This window comes from Camellia sinensis, chromosome 11 (assembly GCF_055761805.1).
Source record: "Camellia sinensis isolate YWXY chromosome 11, ASM5576180v1, whole genome shotgun sequence".
Classification (NCBI taxonomy): domain Eukaryota; kingdom Viridiplantae; phylum Streptophyta; class Magnoliopsida; order Ericales; family Theaceae; genus Camellia; species Camellia sinensis.
In genome coordinates this window covers 159,447,777-159,469,432 of record NC_138971.1, presented here as the reverse complement: position 1 = coordinate 159,469,432, position 21,656 = coordinate 159,447,777, and the positions used below count along the sequence as shown (strand labels likewise).

Sequence of the window (21,656 nt, the reverse complement as noted above, 5' to 3'; positions counted from 1 at the left end):
AAAAAAAATTAAAAAAAAAAGTGAAGAAGACAATTTGCCGTCAGTGAAGAGGAGAGAGTAAAAGCAACTTACTTGGAAACTACAATTAATTGGCAGTGAGCAGCCGCTACCTCTACTAAATCAGCTGAGAGTTCTGCAAAGCCTGAATGGAAGAAAAGATTAAATAAATTTAGCACAAAACATACAAGATTTGACTTTTGTCACAGCAGAAATACCTTCTTCTGAATTTGCAAACTTGCTTAAATTTTGAGCACAAGCAACAGACATTCTAACAGCCCTTGCCTCAAATGCCTCCAATACTGCCCTAGGCTTTTCCCAATCCTCGGCTGCATGTCATTAAAGAAGAGAAAGATTACTATGCAAATCTTTGAAAACTGACTCGTTAAGATGTCTTATGGAGTTCAGATATACAATTAGTATGATTGTGTTTTTGTTACAGCTTATAGTTGCTTCTTTTTTGTTTTGGGCGCTTTTATTAGCTCGTGTCAACTTCTAACCAAAACTATAAACTAAAATCACTTAAAGCTGAAGTTAAGCTTCAACAGTTTAACAATGTATTGAGGCAACAATAAAAAAAAAAGAGATGCAAATCATCATGGTTAGGTTGAGCCTTTACACTGTTTTTTTCAATCACCTGAAAACTTTGAACAACGTGAAATAATCGATGCACTCAAAAGAACCAATTACCTCTTTGAATATCGCAACGGCATTGCATAAGATGCTCAGCTCGCCCCATGTAAGATGTTGTACCAACTGGTTTCATTCCAGACCCCAGCTGAGAAACAGTCTTCATGAGAAACCTTGCAACCTACAGAAGAAAAGTACATGAACAAAATGATCCCTGATTGAGTGTGATGGAAGAACCCCACAGAGATATAACCACATATTAATACCCTAGTGCTCAACTGGTATATGCCGGTCTAAAGCTATATCCAACTCAAGTCAACATAGGAGTAATGAATAAAATATACATCTAGTTCCCTAAACAATTACATACAATGCTTGAACTCATCGGAAGAAGCAATCAGTGCAATAGGAAAAAAAACAATTCTTTTGTACACATTTTCCAAAAGTAAACAGTAGCATGCAATTACCACAAAAATGCACACCCTAATCCAAGACATTTTATGCCTTATTTAGGCAGATTGGTCGACTGAATCTCAACCAAAGTGCAGACTCAAACCATATATTCTCTATCACTCCCTAATCCATCTATCCAAAGATAAAAATTGCAAATTAGAAGTCAAAATTTCAATTTCTCAAACTAACATCCAACTGATTGATGAGGTTCAGATTCTATATGCAAGGCACAGATTATAAAACAAAATTATGATTTATGGTTACCGATCCAGATTGTAGGATCTCACGATTTTATGACTCCAGTTTGGCAAATTGATCTAGATAGCACTAGGATCTAAAAGCGTGTAGAATCTTAAAGAGTGACTATCATCCTAGTCACAAAATTGTGCAAAATCGCACTACAACCCCGATTCTACCAACGTTTTTTCTTATTATTTATTTTTTATATATGCATGTGTGTGTGTGTGTGTGTGTGTGTGTGTGAATATAATATCAAAATTTTGACTAGAAACTTTTTCTTCAAGTGTCTCATTTTATGAGGAATTCCATTTGGGAACTTGACGAGAATATTTAACATACATTATCATTATTAATAAAATTTCCCTTTATTTTGTAATGAAAGTAGAATCATGCGATCCTCGATCAGTTTCTACAATCCGATTTGTGAGACTCTCCCAATGATCCCATGTAGGCTCTCGATTTGAAAACATTGTTTATGACTACTCTGGAAGTTCTATTGACAATGACAACTATATCACTAATCCCTTACCTATTAAATTATTTATAAATGTAAGAATACTTCCTGAAGTATTTCAATACATTAAGGCAAATTTTGTTTATGCCCAAATAGGACTACTATTGCAAGCCTTCCATGTGAAATGCATAAGGGAAATAAAAGCAATTAAGAAGAAGGTTATAAATAACTCATTCATGTACCTGTAAAAGCAGCACAATATTGTCTCCTTCATATGTACAGGCTGGGACGTAAACGGCAAACAATTCAGGAAGCCCACTGCTACAAAGGTAGCCATGGCCGCCACATAATTTCCGGCATTCTTCAATACCATCCTGCAATGAGCATGGGTGGTTATAAATTAAGCAGCATTCCAGAGTAATGCAATTCTATAAATCAACTATTGTTGACAAAAATTGAAACATTAGATGTTGTGAAATACTGACAAGCATTATTGTCATTATCGTAAGCTATGCAACACAACATGCATAAAAATCAATAAATCGCTGTAGGTGCTTCTCACTTATGGTCTGTGTATACACATTATGGTACCCATGGAATAAACAAACTCGGCAGTGCAGCCATACAACACATACCCTAGGTGCAGAATTAAGGATCTTTAATAGAACAAAAATCTGTTTTATATATTTTCCCCCCATTGGACTACTTGACGTCTTTAAGGCTTACAGTAGTTTAATATTCATGCAAAAAAATTATGACGGTTCAGTTTGTTATTACCTGTTAGTCTATGCTACAAATAGGTTGCAAGAATCTAGTGCTACATACATTGGTCAATAAAAAGCAACAAAATGCACTTGATTTATTTTCCCAAAGAAGAAAAAACCCAACCCACCTCAAAACAAAACAAAATACAACCTCAAGACCTGCTTACCATTTATTTTCCCAAAAGAAGAAAACACACTTTACTTTTCCAACAGCAAATACATCTTATATGAAAGATCAAACATGTGGTTATAGTCAATTAAAAAAATAATGATAAGTTATCAAACCCTATAAATCAATGAGAGCATCCTTGGTTGCGGTTTTTGAGTCAATAATCTCAAGAGTAAAATTCTAAAAAATTTGGAAGGAACAAGAAATCCAGATATACAAAGATTAGCTGGCAAATATCAATAGATGCTTTGTGTGTTGGTACTGATACAAGGTCTTGGATAGAACTCACCCCAAAAGCTAGCTCAAGAGGTGAAAGTGCCCTCACACTTATATGCTTAATACTACTTTAATACTTAGGCGATGTGGGACTTTGCTTCACACCCTCCCTCACGCCTAGCGTGCTCATTCGGCAGCACCTGCGGTGTGCAAGTCAGGGACATGCACTCTACCTAGGAAGCACGGATACGGATACGGGATACGGATACGATACGATACGGATACGGCGATACGACAAAATTTGAAAAACTAGGATACGGGTACGGCGGGGATACGTTCATAAAAAATATTATTTTAACAATTTTTAGTAATGCAGTATGCATAAAAATAAAACCTAAAGCAAAAGATTACTTGATAAAGAAGAAAAATTCCTATAAAACTAAGAGTCTTCAAGGTCAATAGCTTCAACTTGTTCCCCTTCATCAGTGAATATCACAGACCTTAGCTGTACGGGGAGCAAATATTCCGGCGTGCCCGTATTCCTTTCTTCCGAGCTCCGTCGATATCCGATCACCTGCGAACAAATAACGGTGAGCTACCCGGCGGTGTGTGGCCGGAAACACCCTCCGACGGTCAAATTAGCACACACCTTAGAGGGAATAGAGAGAAGGGAGAGAGTGTTTGAGTGTAAGAAATTCCTTACAGAGTGTTCGTGTCTTGCGTATGGGGGGCGCAGACATACTTATATACCTTCTGAGCCCCATATCCACTCCCTGTCATCTCCTGACATGTGGCTCTGCTATCCCATCTGTCAGCATAAACCATGCCATTCATCACCTGCTCTCAACTGCCTGTCAACACAGCTGGAGCTCGGCAGCCGAGCTGCCCTACCTCGGTCGTACCATGATTCATACCTTAAGCGCCTAACCGGATAAACAAACGGTGGACCGGGCTAAGCGGCATCCCGGCCGAGCCTAGCCCAGATGCTTACTTTGATCGGCCTTCTCGCCGGTCAATCAACTACCTCGGCTGGCCGCGCCTTTCAGAGCGCCGGTCTCTCGGTCTGTCTGGTTTCGACCATCCTCGGACCAAGCATCCTGGTCCGACCGGTCACTTCCCGACCGAGCAACTTCTGCACGGTCCGGGGCGGCACACAGTCCAAACCTTGCCTGGCCCAAGTTCTGGTAGCCCATCTCCGGGTGAACAGTTGATCATCTCGGCCCAATGCACTGCTGGGCCCTCAGCTTGCCCGGTCGATACCTCGGCCCAACACCGGATCATAAATCACCCTCTCAATTGCCCCTTAATCCCGTCCGCGAAAGCGTGACTGGGATTACTTACTTTGACCGAGATAAAATTTCTCCGGTCGTCAAGACGCCAAGCCTTTGCCGAGCTAATCTGCTATCCTTACCCGGTCATGTTCCTCGGCTTACGGCCTTTTCGTCGAAAGTAGCTCGGCTGGCTCTTCGTCTCTTCATCCCGTCGCTTCAATCCTGATGTAGCCATAAATGGGGACACGTGGCGAGCTCCCATTGGTCATCGAGAAGCCAACCCGCCGTTCTTGTCAGATTTTGAATTTGGGCGGTCTCTTTCGCCTATACAAACTCCCCCCCCATCGTTCCATTTTTTTCCTACTGCTGCCTCCATCTCTGACGATTCTGAAGCTCAAGCTCGACTGTCATTCTGCCATTCTTCGTGTTTAGGAAGAACACCCTCAGCCCTTCACAGGTAAGATACTCAATCCCTTTTATGTCGCTATTTTCTTTTATTTTACACACATTAGGGCACAAAAACGTAGCTTTTAGGGCATTGACCATTGAAAACGTCACAAACCTCCCACTGTTCTTGGCGTTCTTCGTCTTCCTGAAGAACGCTGAAGAACTGGGGTGAACCGGGCTCTGGGCCTTCTTGTGATCCAAAAAACCAACCAAACCGGGCAAACAACATGTTTGTAATAACCACGGCACAAACCGAGATAACCCAATTACTCGATCGCTTAACCGGGCTAAAATTAGGTCTGCTTGGGCGACCGAGCTCCTTAATTAGTCAACCGAGGTGGTTTGGCACCCTTACCGACCGAGCTGAAGTCTAGCTCCTAATGCGAAACCGCGCTCACTTACACTTGCCATCCTTTTCCTGCAGAGTCCAAGGGGACCACTGCCATTCCTGAACCTCTCAGGACCGAGCTACAGCCAATTACCACCGTGCCCAACCCATCAACCGGGCTATAGTAAGTCGGCCTCGAATGGGGAAATTCCGCTTCCTAGTGGACACTCCGGCCGCGCTAGCCGCTTTCAGAGAGGATTACGGCGTCCCGGCCGACGTCCATCTCGAGCTGGCCGAAGAAGAAACCACGCCTTGGGGTAGGGAGGAATGCCCCTTCACCGTGCTGTCCATTGTTGAAGGGGGCCTTCGTTTCCCTCTTAACCCGCTGATTACCGAGTTCTTACGCCGAACCGGGCTAGCGCCAACCCAAGTGTCCACCAACACATACAGGATAATAAATGGCGTGCATGAGTTAAATAACCGGTTAGGCATAAGCCTAGGTTTAGCCGAGATCCTACGCCAATACACACTTGGCCACACCGGCGACGGTCTCGCCTATTACTTGAAGATTCGACCGGGCCGAGAAAAAATCGTAACCGGCACACCAGACAAGGATCTTCATGACGATGATTTCTTCTGGGTGTCTGGTAACTATGAAATAGCCGAGACACCGGGCTGGATGATTAGCAAAAGTTTTGGGAGCACAAGTAAGCTGCGCAAATAATCTCGGTTTACATACTTATGTTTTTCGCAGTTTAATCATTCTCTTGTTTCTTTTGCAGCCATCCAAGCCTTGCAAGCCAACTACAACTTCCCCAACGTAGAGGCGATCAGGACCGCGCTTCGCTACCGGGATCGTGACTGTAACCAACTACTCGGCTACAGTCCTACATACAGATATTCCGCTCCCCGCCGGAGTAAAGTAACCGACTTCCTCAGAGCTCCTTCGCCACCGCCAGATCCAACCCTTCCCGACGTCCCGTTAATCCGGTTAACAGACGAGCAAGAAATGGCCAAGAGAAGTCGAATCAAGAACCTGCTCACCGCCACATCTGCCGAGGTGCCGAGCGTGGTAACCCGGTCGCCAACCGCCGGTCAATCCAGTGGCGCCGTAGTCGCCCTAGCCACTCCATCCGCCGGGCAATCCAGCCGAGAACCTTCTGCGCGGCGGGCCGGGAAAAGAGCTCGGGCAGATCCGTCCGCCGAGCTAGTCACCGAGCTTGCCACCGAGCACCCCACGGACGCCCCCGCCCCAGTGCCAGCCTGGCGCCCACATCTGAAGCACCGGGGTCAGGACATCCCGGCGACGGCTTCGATCAAGGCTGACAAAGAGCATCTGCTCGCCTTTGATCTGTCCAAAGCATTCCTACTACCGAGCGACGTGGTTGGCAGCGACCACGTCCCTGACACTCGGTTAGTCAAGTCATCAGTAAAGTCCATGGCCAGGGTAAGCCAATGCAGCTCTGAAAATTTTCCTAAGTGTTTGCCCGGTTCCGTTTCTCATCAACTTTGTTTTTTGCAGGCCATTCAAAAACAGCATCTGGTTTTGGAGCGCATCCACCGGCTTAGGCAAAAGGCAAACGACACAGCCAGCCAGGTTGAGAGCCTTCAAGCCGAGCTGGGCCGGGCTAAGGCTTCCCTCCAAATAGCCAATGCTGACAACAACAGACTGCTCGGTCAGCTGGAGGCGGCCGAGAAAAAACAAAGTGAGCTTCAGATTGAGGTGGACGCTTTTAAGAAGACGAAGAGGAAAGCTTGCCGGGCTGCCAACAATGCCGGTTTTAACGAAGCCGAGAAGAACTACAAGAAGCAAGTCTTTGCAACACAAGACATCTTTTTCAAGGCTGGCTGGAAGTCCGCCTGCGAGCACCTTGGCCAGGGCTCCGACACCGATGTATTTACTAATCCTCCTCCCGCCAAGCTACCGATCTACCTCGTGCCTTACGCAAATGATGTATTCAGTGCCCTTCAAGCGGAGGCCGAGGAGGGGCTTGAAGAAGGAAGTGATGAGACAGATTCGGAGGCCGAGGACGCCGAAGTGGAAGTGCAGCCCGGTCAAGTTGAGCCCGGTGCCCAAGAAGCGAGCCCAACCGTCAACCTTGAGGCTGCCGAGGATGAATTCACCAATCTATCCCCCTTGGTTTAGTTTTCTTTTCTTTGTATTTTTGCTTTTAATACTGTTGATGTAACCGGGCTCTGTCCCCATCTTTTGTAATGAATTTCTTTATCAATGAAAGATTTTGAATTTTTGCAAGTGTACGCACGGTTGTAATCAATTCTGTCTTCAGCAAAACATCTCGGTATAACTCATCGAACCGGAATACATAACACGGTCTAAGTACTTTAGCAGAACGAGACAAATTCATGAACCGAAATAGCCACTTTGGCTGTAACTAAGTTGAACAAACCAACACTTCCAACCGGAGTACATCATCTCGGTTGGGAATCCAAAGTTGGACAAGACACCAACTCTTCCAACCGGAGTACATTATCTTGGTTGGGGATCCTAAGTTGGACAAAACACCAACTCTTCCAACCGGAGTACACCATCTCGGTTGGGGATCCTAAGTTGGACAAAACACCAACTCTTCCAACCGGAGTACACCATCTCGGTTGGGGATCCTAAGTTGGACAAAACACCAACTCTTCCAACCGGAGTACATCATCTCGGTTGGGGATCCTAAGTTGGACAAAACACCAACTCTTCCAACTGGAGTACACCATCTCGGTTGGGGATCCTAAGTTGGACAAAACACCAACTCTTCCAACCGGAGTACATCATCTCGGTTGGGAATCCTAAGTTGGACAAATCACCAACTCTTCCAACCGGAGTACATCATCTCGGTTGGGAATCCTAAGTTGGACAAAACACCAACTCTTCCAACCGGAGTACATCATCTCGGTTGGGGATCCTAAGTTGGACAAAACACCAACTCTTCCAACCGGGGTACATCATCTTGGTCCGTAACTTTAAAACAATAATCCAAGTGCTAAAGCAAAATGACTTCTATAATTTTGACAAAAAGAATTACATTCTGCTATGCAAGCCAAAAAATTGCTTTAAAAAGAGGAAAGTAAAAAAGCTTAAAAATAATACAATTTCAAGTTGGCCGCATTCCATGGCCGGGGTATGGCTCTTCCCTCTAGATCCTCCAAGTGGTAAGCCCCCTTGCCAGCCAGACCAGTGATCTTGTAGGGTCCTTCCCAATTTGCCCCTAGTTTGCCTTCTCCTAGCACCAGGGTGTTGCCCATAATCTTCCTCAAAACCCAATCCCCAACTTTGAATGGTCTGGGGTGCACTTTCTTGTTATACTTCTTGGAGAGCTCTTGTTGGTAAGCGGCAACATGGATGAGGGCTTTCTCCCGGCGCTCTTCCGCTAGGTCCAACTCCAAGGCAATAGCCTCGGCATTTAGCTCGGGCTCAAAACTCTCAGTTCTGAGGGTGGGCATTTCAACTTCCAAGGGTATGACCGCCTCCATGCCATAAGCCAAAGCAAATGGGGTTTCCCCGGTCGAACGTCGCGGGGTTGTTCGGTATGCCCAAAGTACACTGGGCAATTCCTCAGCCCACTTTCCCTTGGCCTTTTCCAGCCGTTTCTTCAACCCATGCAGGATAGTCTTGTTCGACGCTTCGGCTTGACCATTGGACTGCGGGTAGGCCGGGGTGGAGTTGTAGAATTCTATCTTCAGATCTTCACAAAATCCTCTGAATAGGCGTCCGTCAAACTGGGTGCCGTTGTCAGAGATCAAAATCTTGGGGACGCCAAACCGCGTGACAACGTTCTGCCAGACAAATCGCTTCACGTCTTTCTCTTTGATGGTTGCCAAGGGCTCAGCTTCAACCCACTTTGTGAAGTAATCTGTGGCCGCGATGAAGAATTTCCGATTGCCCGGTGCTGTTGGCAATGGTCCCACTATATCTAGCCCCCACATGGCGAACGGCCAAGGACTGGTGAGGGGAAGAAGTTCCCTGGCAGGCTGGTGGATCTGATGGGCGAATTTCTGGCATTTCTCGCACTTGCGGACATATTTTTGCGCGTCGGCCTGCATGCACGGCCACCAGTATCCCTGCGAAATAGCTCGGTAGGCCAAGGACCTGCCCCCGATGTGGCTGCCACAAATGCCTTCATGAATTTCAAACAAGAAGGCCTCCACACTGTTCGGGTGCACGCACTTGAGATAAGGACCGGTGAAGGACTTCTTATACAACGCGCCTGATGGAGAGAGCCAAAACCGCTCGGACTTCACCCGGATTTTGTGTGCTTCTTTCTTGTCCGTTGGAAGAGTCCGGTCTCTGAGGAACAAGATCAAGGGGTCCATCCATGAAGGACCTAGCTCGGCGCAGAGTACATCCGTCTGCCCGGCGTTTTCAATGCTCGGCCGCGGAAGAAAGTCAATCAACAGGGGGTTTGGAGACGTACTATGGACCATGGAAGCGAGGCCGGCGAGTTCATCAGCCCGGCTGTTTTCTTCTCGGCCAATCCGTTGGACTCTGATTGCCTCAAACTGCTTGATATGGTCTCTGACCAGAGCTTGGTATTCGCCATCCTGTCGTCCTTCGCTTCATAAATCCCTGAAACTTGGTTAACCACAAGTTGGGAATCACTATATACCAGAAGCTCGGCAGCCTTCATTTGAATTGCGCTCTTGAGCCCAGCAAGAAGCGCCTCGTACTCAGCCTCGTTGTTAGACGCCGGGAAGCCGAGTGTGATAGAATGCTCAATGGTTAGGCCGTCCGGGGATATAAGAACGATACCTAGGCCGGCACCGTGACGGTTGGACGCTCCATTAACAAAAAGCTTCCACATGTCCCCCACAAAAAGCTTCCAGCAGTCAGATAGGTCCTGAGAGTTGCGAAGGGCAATGGGATCACAACTGCTCGGCTGTGCGGTGTCAAGTTTTTTGTTGACCGGTTCAAATTCAGTGCCCCTTGGTGATTCGACACCAGACTCAGCAAGTTGGTCCGTAATGCCCAAGTCCGTAGACGAATCACCAGGTTGCGGTGTGAAGCCGGCCGCAAGGTCTGAGCTGCCTGGAACCATTAATCCTCCCCTTGAGGATTCGGCACCGGACTCAGCAAGTTGGTTCAGAATGCCCAAGTCCGTAGGCGAATCATCAAGTTCTGAGCTGTGTGGAACCATTCCTTCCCCCCTTGGTGATGCGGTACCGGGCGGAGTGGATGGGTTGGTGATACACAACTCCGTCATCGCAGCACCGGGAGGTATTACCGTGCAAACTGAGGGAATCTCGATGGTGCGCGCTAACTCCGCGGCGCGTCCTTCTGCAGCTGGTAGTTCCTCGGTTGGCATTGTGGGCGTCTCATCATCTGCCTCGGCAATGTCGACCGGCATACAGGATGAGTGCCAGGTGAGAACTCGGCAACAAAATCGGCCAAGGTTTGCGCTTTGATTGCGGTGCGCGGCTGGAACTTCACATCGAACTGTCCCAACTCGACCGCCCATTTTAGTATTCGGCTTGAAAAGTCTGCGCGCTCAAACAAGGCCTTGAGGGGGAACTCGGTCAGTACGACGATGGTATGGGCGTGAAAGTAATGTGCCAATTTTCTCGAAGCCATCATCAGTGCCAACGCAAGCTTTTCCAGCGGCAAGTACCTCGTCTCAGCCGGCAGCAAGGTCTTACTGACGTAAAAAATTGGGAGGTGCTTAATTCCTTCAGCCCGGACTAACACCGCACTTACTGCGTGCTGGGAGACGGCAAGGTAAAGGTAGAGTTCCTCACCGGGCTCAGGTGTAACCAACAGCGGCGGAGAAGACAAATAATCTTTGAGCTCGGCCAAAGCTCGGTCACACTCGTCATCCCATGAGAATTTTGACTTCAATGCTTGAAAGAAAGGGCGGCAGCGATCTGATGACCGGCTTATAAATCGATTAAGCGCGGCGGCCATCCCGGCCAGATGCTGCACGTCCTTAGCCGAGCTGGGTTGTTTCAATTCTTGCACGGCTCTGATCTGAGTAGGGTCTGCTTCGATGCCTCGGTTCGTGACTAAGAATCCCAAAAATTTCCCGGATCCCACGCCAAAGGCACACTTCGAGGCGTTCAAGCGCAGCTTGTGCTTCTTCAGAATGGCGAACATCTCGGCCAAGTCGGACAAATGGTGTGCCTCATGTCGGCTCTTTACCACCATATCATCGATGTAAGCCTCCATTGTCCGGCCGAGCAAAGGAGCGAACATTTTGGTCACCATCCTCTGAAAGGTTGCCCCGGCGTTTTTCAAACCAAAGGGCATAACTCGATAGCAGAAGAGTCCCCTTGGAGTCGTGAAAGAGGTGATCTCTTGGTCAGGCCCATGCATGGCAATCTGGTGATAGCCGCGGTACGCATCCAAGAAACTGAACCGATTGTGTCCAGCCGTCAAATCCACTAGCTGGTCAATGCGCGGCAAAGGGAAGCTATCTTTTGGACAAGCTCGGTTGACTGTCTTGTAGTCGACACAAACTCGCCATTTTCCATTTTTCTTGGGCACCACTACCGTGTTGGAAATCCACCGAGGGTAGTGCACTTCCTGTATTGCTCGTGCCTCAAGCAAGTTCTTTACCTCCTCTGCTACTACCTCGGCGTGATGCAGCGCCGATCTCCTTGTTCGCTGGATGACTGGCTTTGCTCCAGGGAAGACGTTGAGGTGATGGCAGATAAAGCTTGGGTCAAGACCAGGCATGTCGTAGGGCGACCATGCAAAGACTTCGATGTTCACCATCAAAAACTCAATCATCTCGGTTCTCTCCATGGCCGAGAGAGTTGAACCGAGCAAGAAGAATCTGTCCGGCTGCTCGGCATCAATCCGCACCTCAACCAATTCTTCAACAGCCTTGTCTTCGGCTTTGGTGCCAACATCATCCAAGACACTCTGGTCCTCCGGTCCCTCGATCATTTGAACGAATCCTTTGGCAGCCCGGCTCCCGTTGACCGCCACAAAGCATTGCTTGGACATGACCTGGTCTCCCCAAATCTCCTCGATTGCCCCCATAGCCGAGGGGAATCTCATTACCTGGTGGTAGGTCGATGCTACGGCTTGCATGGCGTGAAGCCATCCTCTTCCAAGGATAAGGTTGTACGTTGAAGGCACTTGTAGCACCCAAAACTCTACTTGCTTGACCACGGATCCCGCTTTGACCGGCAGGATAATCTGGCCACTCCGGCTGCGAGTTAAATCCAACCAGTGGCGAAGTGGCCGGAGCCAAGTCTGTCTCGCGGAGTTTGAGCTGTTTGAACGCATCATAATACATGATCTCGACCGAGCTTCCCTGATCGATCAAGATCCGTCTAACATCAAATTCTTTGACGCGTAGTGTTACGACAAGAGCATCGTTGTGCGGCGTCAGGATACGCTCTAAATCCCTTGAGGTGAAACTGATAACATCTTTCTCTTCTGTCTTCCCCCTTTTGATGGCAGGCTGTACTGACAAAACTTCCCTCATATGCTCTGCCTTCTTAATCATGCCCCGGAGTTCGCAAACACGCGCCGGTTCCACGATTCCGTGGATGACATTAATAACTCCTTGTGGTGGTGCATCTCGGTCGTCCTGTCCCCTGGGATCGACCGGAGCCTGATTCGGTTTCACTCCGCCATCAATGTAAAGGTCCAGATGCCCGGCCGCAACCAGTTCTTCCAAGTGTTGTCGTAGAGGCAAACAATCCTCAGTCCGGTGGCCCCTCTCCCGGTGAAACGTACAACGATACCGCGGATTGTAGCCCTTTTGTCCATCGCCCAACTTAGCAGGAAACCGGACATACTCCTCGTCTCGGATTTCACTAAGTATGCGATAGATTGGAATCTTGAAGACCGTGGTTATGCCAGTCCTTGCCTTCATTCTTCTGTTTGCGTCCTCAACGTCATCTCGGGGGTAATCATCCCGGTCATTCCGACGTCCTCTACCCCGGTTTTTTCGATTTGAACCTCGGTCTGATTCCTCTGCTCGGTCATTTGAGCGGCTGGACTCTTGCCCAACTGCGTGCACTTTGCCTGCTGTCTTCTTGTCTGTTCCGACCGGAGTCGCCTTCACGGTGGAAGCTGACGCATCATCCTCTACTCGGATGTGCTCATTGATGCGCTGCATGAGATGGCCCATGGAGGTCGGTTGGTGCATGGTAAGCGAGTCCCGCAGTCTATGTCCGACCGGGAGACCGCGCTTATATTGCGTGATTGCAAGGTTGACCGGGCAATCCAGGATCTCGTTGAAGGTCTCCCAATACCTTGAATTGTATGCCTTTAGTGTGTCGCACGGTTTCATCTTGACACTCAGCAAGTGATCAACTTCCTTTGGTGTTTTTGTGTTGGTTTTGAAGCGCGTAACAAACGCCTCGGCCAACTGATGCCACCTTTGTATGCTCCCTTCCGGCAACCTCTCGAACCACTTTAGGCCCAGCTCGCCTAAACTTGACGGGAAAATTAGGCACATAAGTCCGTCATTGCGCCGATGTCCGGCCATAACCTGTCGGAAGTGGCTTACATGCATGTACGGATCGGTTTTTCCGTCGTAAAGTGTGAACTTAGGCTGGTGGAAGCCTGCCGGAAGCGGCGTTGTTTCTATTTCCAGGGAAAAAGGAGTGGCACTCAGCCTTGCCAAATCTGTATCTTCGAATATTGGCATTGCTGGGCGGGGTGGAGGCATTCCGACCTCCTCGCTGCCGTGAACCCCGTAGGAGAGCCGCTGGAAAGCAGGTATTCTCTGAGCTTCGCGCCGGCGAGCCCGCTCCCTTAACACTGCCCGTAGATCCTCTGACTGAGCAGAATAAGAGTACCTCGACGTCGTCGCCGGACGTGAGGGTTTGTAAGTGCTGTCTTGCGCGCTAGACTTTTCTGCACGCATGTCGGAATCACCAACCTGGTAACTCCTGGTGATGGAAATGGACTGAGTACGTCGCTGACTCTGATCGCCTGACCGGCGGGATGGGGTGCGCTCACTGTGGTCTCCCACTCCAGCTACACCTTTCCCTTTGACATGCCGCTTAAGATCCTCCATCTCCGCCGCCATCCGCCTGATGACAGCGTCTTGGTCCCTTAACTTGCTTTCCAATCGTCTGGCGTGTGAGTCTCTCCGCCGGTGACCGTCTGGACTCCGTGAATGCCCATGACTCCTTCCGCGTTTATCCCGCGCGTCACCTGACTGTCCTCCAGTGGGCGTCCCCAAGTCAGCCATTGGATGGACGGCAGGTGGTCCCTCTCTCCTTCGGGTATACTCCGGGGTGGCTCCATCGATGGCGGACAACGGGAACTCGTCGTTGTTCGCCATGGATGGCGATCAGATGAACCTGGAAGACAAGGTTTTGTCTGTCAAGATTCCCACAGACGGCGCCAATTGTACGGGGAGCAAATATTCCGGCGTGCCCGTATTCCTTTCTTCCGAGCTCCGTCGATATCCGATCACCTGCGAACAAATAACGGTGAGCTACCCGGCGGTGTGTGGCCGGAAACACCCTCCGACGGTCAAATTAGCACACACCTTAGAGGGAATAGAGAGAAGGGAGAGAGTGTTTGAGTGTAAGAAATTCCTTACAGAGTGTTCGTGTCTTGCGTATGGGGGGCGCAGACATGCTTATATACCTTCTGAGCCCCATATCCACTCCCTGTCATCTCCTGACATGTGGCTCTGCTATCCCATCTGTCAGCATAAACCATGCCATTCATCACCTGCTCTCAACTGCCTGTCAACACAGCTGGAGCTCGGCAGCCGAGCTGCCCTACCTCGGTCGTACCATGATTCATACCTTAAGCGCCTAACCGGATAAACAAACGGTGGACCGGGCTAAGCGGCATCCCGGCCGAGCCTAGCCCGGATGCTTACTTTGATCGGCCTTCTCGCCGGTCAATCAACTACCTCGGCTGGCCGCGCCTTTCCGAGCGCCGGTCTCTCGGTCTGTCTGGTTTCGACCATCCTCGGACCAAGCATCCTGGTCCGACCGGTCACTTCCCGACCGAGCAACTTCTGCACGGTCCGGGGCGGCACACAGTCCAAACCTTGCCTGGCCCAAGTTCTGGTAGCCCATCTCCGGGTGAACAGTTGATCATCTCGGCCCAATGCACTGCTGGGCCCTCAGCTTGCCCGGTCGATACCTCGGCCCAACACCGGATCATAAATCACCCTCTCATTAGCTAAAGCCAAAAAACCATTCTTAAATAAAAATTTCAGCAAATATGCTTTTTGAAGTCATCAATAATAGCCTAGGAAGCACGGATACGGATATGGTGATATGGGGATGTGGATATGGCGAAATGTCAAAATTTGAAAAAGTATGATACAGGTACAGCGGGGATGCATTCGTAAAAAAAAGAAAATTATAATTTTAATAATGTAATATGCATGAAAATAAAACTTAAAGTAAATTAATAAATAAAAAGAGGGATTCCTATTAACCTAAAAGTGCTCAAACATTCATAAAACATCCAAAACTAAAAGCAAAAGCAAAAGCAAAAGCAAAAGCAAATGCAAATTAAACATCATCCTTACATGCCAACACCAAAAAAAGAATGAAAGCAGAGAGAAGAAACGTGGGAGAGTGAGAAAGCGAGAGAGAAGTGAGAGAGACAACAAGGATACATCAATTTGACAAATTCTATTACTTTAACTCTTACTATATTCCTCTTATCAAAGAACTAAACAAAATATTATAAGTAATATGTAACTTCGAGTATCCGATACTTCAAAATTAAGGCTTGGTTTGGCATGTCCTAAATAATACAAAAAGTCAAAAAGTCACTATCCTATTTAAGTCACATCATCTTATTTAAATCACATCACCTCTCTAACACATCACATCAAACCCAATCCAAACCCAACCCATATAAGTCAATAAGTTAAAAAGTGCACTTTTTTAGAACATCCCAAACCAACCCTAAGTATCCGATACTTCAAAATTAATAAAAAATTAATTAAGAAGTATCTGATACTTTTAAGAAGTATCCGATACGTATCCGCGAGTATCCGAGGAGTATCGATATCTGATAAGTATTCGATACGGATACGTCACCCTTTTTGAAGTATCCGTGCTTCATAGCACTCTACCCATCCCTGAGTACTGTGGCTCTGATACCATGATACACGGTCTTAGATGGAACTCACCCCAAAAGCTAGCTATTATGATGAGGGTGACCTCATGCTTATATGTTTAATATTACTTTAGTATTCAGGCGATATGGAACTTCACTTCATAGGTACAAGTCTAATGCTACAGGACACCACCATTAACTGCATGTAGTGGTGGGATGATTCATAATGAAAACAAAAATAAGAGACGATGAATAATACAAGTCTGATCTATTCTACCATACATTGGTCAATAAAAAGCAAACCTACCAGTGTGTCAAAGCTGAAGGAAATAGCATATTCATTTAGAAAATTGGCTACAGTCGGTATCTAGAGTTCATAATATCAGGGGCTACTATATGCTGGTATGTTACCAGACTCATGTCTTCAAAATAAAGTTACCAATGCAAGGAGCAAGTTTATGAGATTCAAGTAACTAACAATCATATACATGAGTATATCAATCAATGAAAATTTTCAAGAACTACCCCTATCATTCACACGTACACATGCGCTTGCACATAGTAATAAGAGTCAGTTTTAACTTACAGCAGTAGCAGAAGTAGTCAAAGACTTCAAGCCGGCAGTGCAAGCATGAGCCTCAGGCAATGTCGAGAAATCGTTGGCTTGCAATTTTTGGGTCACATCCATATATAACCATTTCAACCACTCACCAACAAATCTGAAAGCATAAGCAGAAGCCAGCAAAGGAAAGAGCCTACTTTGCTGAGTTTTGTAATCAATCACCTATAGAACAACCAGGCAACAAAAGCATTAGTAATATAGTAATATGTTTAGAGCTGAATTAGTAATATAGTTATATCTCTAGAGCTGAATTAGTAATTTAGTGATATCTTTAGAGCTGATACAACAATCAAGACCTAATTTCTGAAATTCACCAAGAGGAGGATATTCTCAGACTCAATCATGTCGATTGAATAACCCCAGTTGTCCAAACCAGACACCCACTACAATGCATGATTAGATTCTATTTTGAATGTGAAAAAACAGTAGTCAATTCAACTAAATTTGAGAACTTGCAAGAGCCTAGCTACTAAAGCATAATATAAATCTAAATCAAAGCTTCTTCTACAGTTTAAAAAAGCCAAATCTGATGATGTTCAATGTTTCTAATGAACTCCACACCAATGTATTCTTCAAAGAAAGTTAAATTCCTTAATAGCTTCCATTCAACGTTCTTGATTACCTGGGTCTCAGGTCCACCATTCTGTGATCCAAACTGTCTACGAACAGCACTATACCTAGTAGCAATACAAACTGCCCGTGATAAAGCACAGGAAGCATCGGCTACAATTGTTTGTCGGACATATACCATAGTACCATAAACTAGCTGTCGGGGAACGTTAGACTGCATATATTTCCCTTCCCGTGTAACCTGTGAAACCCTGAGGCATTTAAGAGAAGCTTTAAGACAGCCATCCTATATATTCAAATATACAAATGGTAGCAAGACTGAAGACTATGATTTATCATTTAAATGGTATGAAGGAAGAGTAAATTCAGTTCTTTTAACTCTATTGAAACTGATACCGAAATACACCCACATACAACAACCTTGTGCCTGATTCCATGTAAAATATACCACACCACGATCACTTTGGATACAATAATTTAGCCTTCCAAACTTTAATGAGATAGCTAGTTCTAGAAATAGTGTGGCAAAGTAAATAGAATAGAAGGTCAAGTACACACCTCATCAACATCTGATCTCTTGGGATACGCACATGATCGAATCTTAAGACCCCGTTGTCCATGGAGTTGTATGCTCCATTTCCAAATTTCATTCCAATGTCGCCAACAGTTACGCCAGGAAGAGGTGAATGATCTTCCAAGCTCCGTAGTTGGACAATAAAACCTGAAAGAACAAAAAATAAAAATGAAAAGAAAGTCACAATAGTTATTCTGAGAAAAATATGATGTTTAGCATATGAAATTAAATAGATGATTTTGTCATGCTTAAAAACAGAGGATAAGGTAGTTACCATGCACTCCATGGTCCTGACCATCTGTGATAAGACGGGCATAAACAACAGCATGTGTGGACACTTTACCCAGTCCACCAGGCCACCACTGTACACAATAGTACAAGTAAGAATTATAAGAACCCACCATCAGATAGTTCAATAAGAGAAGAAAATTTTAACAAATTATCAAAACTAGCAACAGAAGGTAATGAATAAAAACACTTAATAGACAATAAACAGAACATAAGACTAGATAACTATATAAGGCAGATGCAGAAGGATTACTTGTTTTTCACTTAAGATGTCCTACAATGAATAACGAGTAGGCATTGGTTCTCCATGCTATCTTATGCACATCCTAAATAAATTATGTATATTTACCCAGTAATCAAGTAAAGACTCCTATAAACCATTTCACTCACTTTGCTTGAAGTCAATGTAGGACTATGAATGATAAACTCATCCGCTTGGGGATCAAATGTTGCAGTGGTTTCAAGACCTTGTACATTGGAGCCATGACCAAGCTCAGTTTGCGCATAGCAGCCAATAATTTGCATTTTATATGCCAATGGCAACCATTTCTGTTGCTGCTCCTCAGTGCCTTGTCCTTTTATAGCAGGTACAAACATTCCCTACAGATGTAGTCGGGAACAAGAGAATAAGTGAGAGTGATGAAATATGTGTTCATATTTTTAAAGCCTTGAAGCATGAAAGAAGAATTTATAACTCCGAAGAACCCTAAAACTAACTAGTAACTATCAAGCAAGTTATTAAAAGATCAGTTAAAAGTATGAGGATGTCAATACACCTGAATTTGGCTTCAATACACTAGTACTTAAGAAAATGACCCACAAACAACTACAAAACGACAAAAATTAGGAATTAGAATGTACCCAATGAAGATCAGTGAAAGCAGTTTGATCGACAAAAAACCTTAACTTAGCTGCCTCTTCTTCTGCAATAATGGAAATTGAGCTCCAAGATTACACAATGAGACAAAATTCAAAAGTCCCATAAATCTGATCAGCTAATGAAATTTATGACAATCATCTGAAAACCTAAGATGAAGGTATACCAGAAAGGCGGAGCTCAATGATCCTCTTCCATGCATAAGCTGCTTTTCTAAGAGTATTTTTAAACAAATCCTTTCTGCTAAGCATAGGTCTGTTATCTTTCCGGAAGACCTAAATCATGAAACAATGCAGAGAAAATAAAAATTAGATACCTGAAACCACCAAAAGTGCCAATGAATAAGAATCATATCACTGTTAATTAAATTCAGAAAATAAAAGCAGTACACAGATGCTAATATGATTCCTCCCAAAAAGGGATCTAATTGCACATCACGCTCCAAATTTTAAGGGATTTAATTAATCTTTCTTTTGGGCAAAACAGAGTATATCTTGATTGGGCGAGAAAACGGAGAAATCTCATGATCCAATATATCTGACAAGTCACACTAAACGTGGGTTCCCCAAACCCTAAACATATAAATAAAAAAGTAGTAAATGGACAAAGAAATAGCGGGTTGTAACGTTTCTAGACAACGAGCACATGTTGATCCATCTATCTATCTACCTACCTAATCCGTGTCCTCTGTAAAACTCATCTATCAAGCCTCTATAAGGTCCAAAGCATCCCGATGACTCTAAAACCATTTTTTATTTTCAAAAAATAAGAATGATGGTATATAGGGTTGCACCCCCTTATGTTGGCGCCTTTTTCATACAATAGTTATCTTTTTCTTCAAAAAAAAGAAAAAGGCAAAAAGGATGAGGGTCAATTTGAGCACAAGTCCCCCATTCCAACCTTTTGGCTTTTGAGCTTTTTGTAGCATAAAAATTATAACATTTAATCAGTTAAGCTTTTTTTCATGCTTGTCCAATGCACTAGCTCAATCGAAAAGAAATATTGTTAATTAATTAAAACTAAAGGAAAGTAGAAAATTAAAAGCTGGACTCACCCTGAAAGACCATCTGAAATGAACTAACTAATCAAAGTGCCTAATCAATGTTCCATATGAGAAATTAGGTCAATTGAACTGCACAAATCCATGAACAGTAATCCCTTCAATATTACCACTAAAGATGCTCATAAAAAAATGAAAAACTATAATTAAGGATACAAAAGCACCAAAATTAAATTATATGCACACACCAAAAAAAAAAAAAATCTAATTATAACAAAACAATTTTTAATTTTTAATTTTTTTGTGTGGATATCTTTAGTATATTATCTTAGTCCCTCAATATAGGAATTTGGTGAATAGAGCGTGTGCCCATTAAATGCTAATTGCTTCTAATCAATATTAAAATTACAAAGCCAACAAATTTTGATTTCTTGCAACAAAATAACACATTTCACCAACAGAATCGCCAAATTAGTACTCCAACCAAAACAGAAGTTTGACTAATTGAACAGGCAGTTCAAAGCTACATCAAAGAGAAACAAAATAAACAACACAGATGGATTAACCCAATAAGATAAACAAGGATCTTGCTAATCAGTGCCCTTGCCCGCAAGAAAAAGACAAAAATGAGGAAGGGCACAGACATTTTTACAAATTTCGAACACAAGATTTTTTTTTTTTTTTTGAAAAAAAAAAAAAACATTTTCACTTAATTCCAAAACACTTTTCACATAATTCCTAGGGGCACTGGTAAGCATTTTCAATAAACGATCTAAGTTCAACAACACCGTCAATATACGAAAAAAATAATAAATAAATTTATACAAATTACATGGACAGTCTTTATAATTTCTCTTTATCTCGATTGGTGATACTCTAATTGCATCAATTTTACATTTTACATTTTCACATTGTGTCAATTTAATTCAACATCATATTTTGTAAATTAATTAAACCAAAATCAAGGGATAAAATAGCACATTTTCTCTTTTCAAAGTGACCGAGGGATTAATGTCTAATTTGAAAAGGGCAAAATTGATATAATTAGTGGACTAAATTGAGATTAGATTCATATAATTTGCCCAAGAAATTTTAGGGAGAGATAGAGAGAGAGTCACAGGATCGCTAGCGACGAGCTTGGAAATGCGATCGGAGACTTCGAGGGCTTGTGGAGAACCAGCCCAGACGATCTTCATGGCTTCAACATCAAACTCTGCCTTACTCCTCTCCTCAGCTAAATGATCCACTACCTCCATTTCTCTCTTCAGATCAAAATTAACACAAACCCTAATTCACAAATCGCAATATATATGTGTGTGTATAGATATCTATTCTATAGATAGATATAAACAGAGAGAGAAAATTGGACAATTGGGTCGTGTAGTTCTTTGTCTGGTAAGAAGGTGAACAAATATACAGAGTATATACTAGCAGTGGATGCTCCTCTCTGCCGATGACCTTTCCCACACGTTGTGTTTTCCGAAATCGTTTGTTCTGTTACGAATCGATCGTTTACATAAATTATTCCATATACATAGACCTTAGCAGTTGGAGCAGTTACGATTTTTTTTTTTTTACCAAATACATTACCATTCACACCTTTGACATAATTGAATTAAATTTTTTTAAAAAATTTATTTGACATAATATTTAAATTTTCTTTGTTTATAGGGCATTATTATTATAGTCTAAAAATTAGACGCTCTTTTTAAATTTATTAATTTGACAATCTATTAAAATATTCAAGGCAA

At 44.4% G+C, this 21,656-nt stretch overlaps 1 protein-coding gene across 5 annotated transcripts in view; it reads right to left on the bottom strand.

Annotated features, from left to right (window-relative positions):
• The window catches only part of LOC114300798 (peroxisomal acyl-coenzyme A oxidase 1), a 30,002-nt gene extending 8,551 nt beyond the window's left edge, over positions 1–21,451 (bottom strand). Inside the window, exons 1-13 of one of the 5 annotated variants that reach the window (XM_028245666.2) lie at positions 21,024–21,057; positions 19,960–20,037; positions 19,072–19,180; positions 18,890–18,951; positions 18,419–18,628; positions 18,015–18,102; positions 17,725–17,887; positions 17,219–17,417; positions 16,561–16,758; positions 2,017–2,148; positions 688–808; positions 216–326; positions 73–142 (exon numbers count right to left, since the gene is read on the bottom strand). In XM_028245666.2, coding sequence (XP_028101467.2) covers positions 73–142; positions 216–326; positions 688–808; positions 2,017–2,148; positions 16,561–16,758; positions 17,219–17,417; positions 17,725–17,887; positions 18,015–18,102; positions 18,419–18,628; positions 18,890–18,951; positions 19,072–19,156 — 1,439 coding nt within the window. In that variant the 5' untranslated portion in view covers positions 19,157–19,180; positions 19,960–20,037; positions 21,024–21,057. Of the gene's footprint in view, positions 1–72; positions 143–215; positions 327–687; positions 809–2,016; positions 2,149–16,560; positions 16,759–17,218; positions 17,418–17,724; positions 17,888–18,014; positions 18,103–18,418; positions 18,629–18,889; positions 18,952–19,071; positions 19,181–19,296; positions 19,416–19,578; positions 19,643–19,959; positions 20,038–21,023 lie in introns of those variants that run through there. The other 4 variants (XM_028245664.2, XM_082895952.1, XM_028245667.2 and 1 more) reach the window with 4 other exon arrangements.
• Positions 21,452–21,656: the final 205 nt, after the last annotated feature.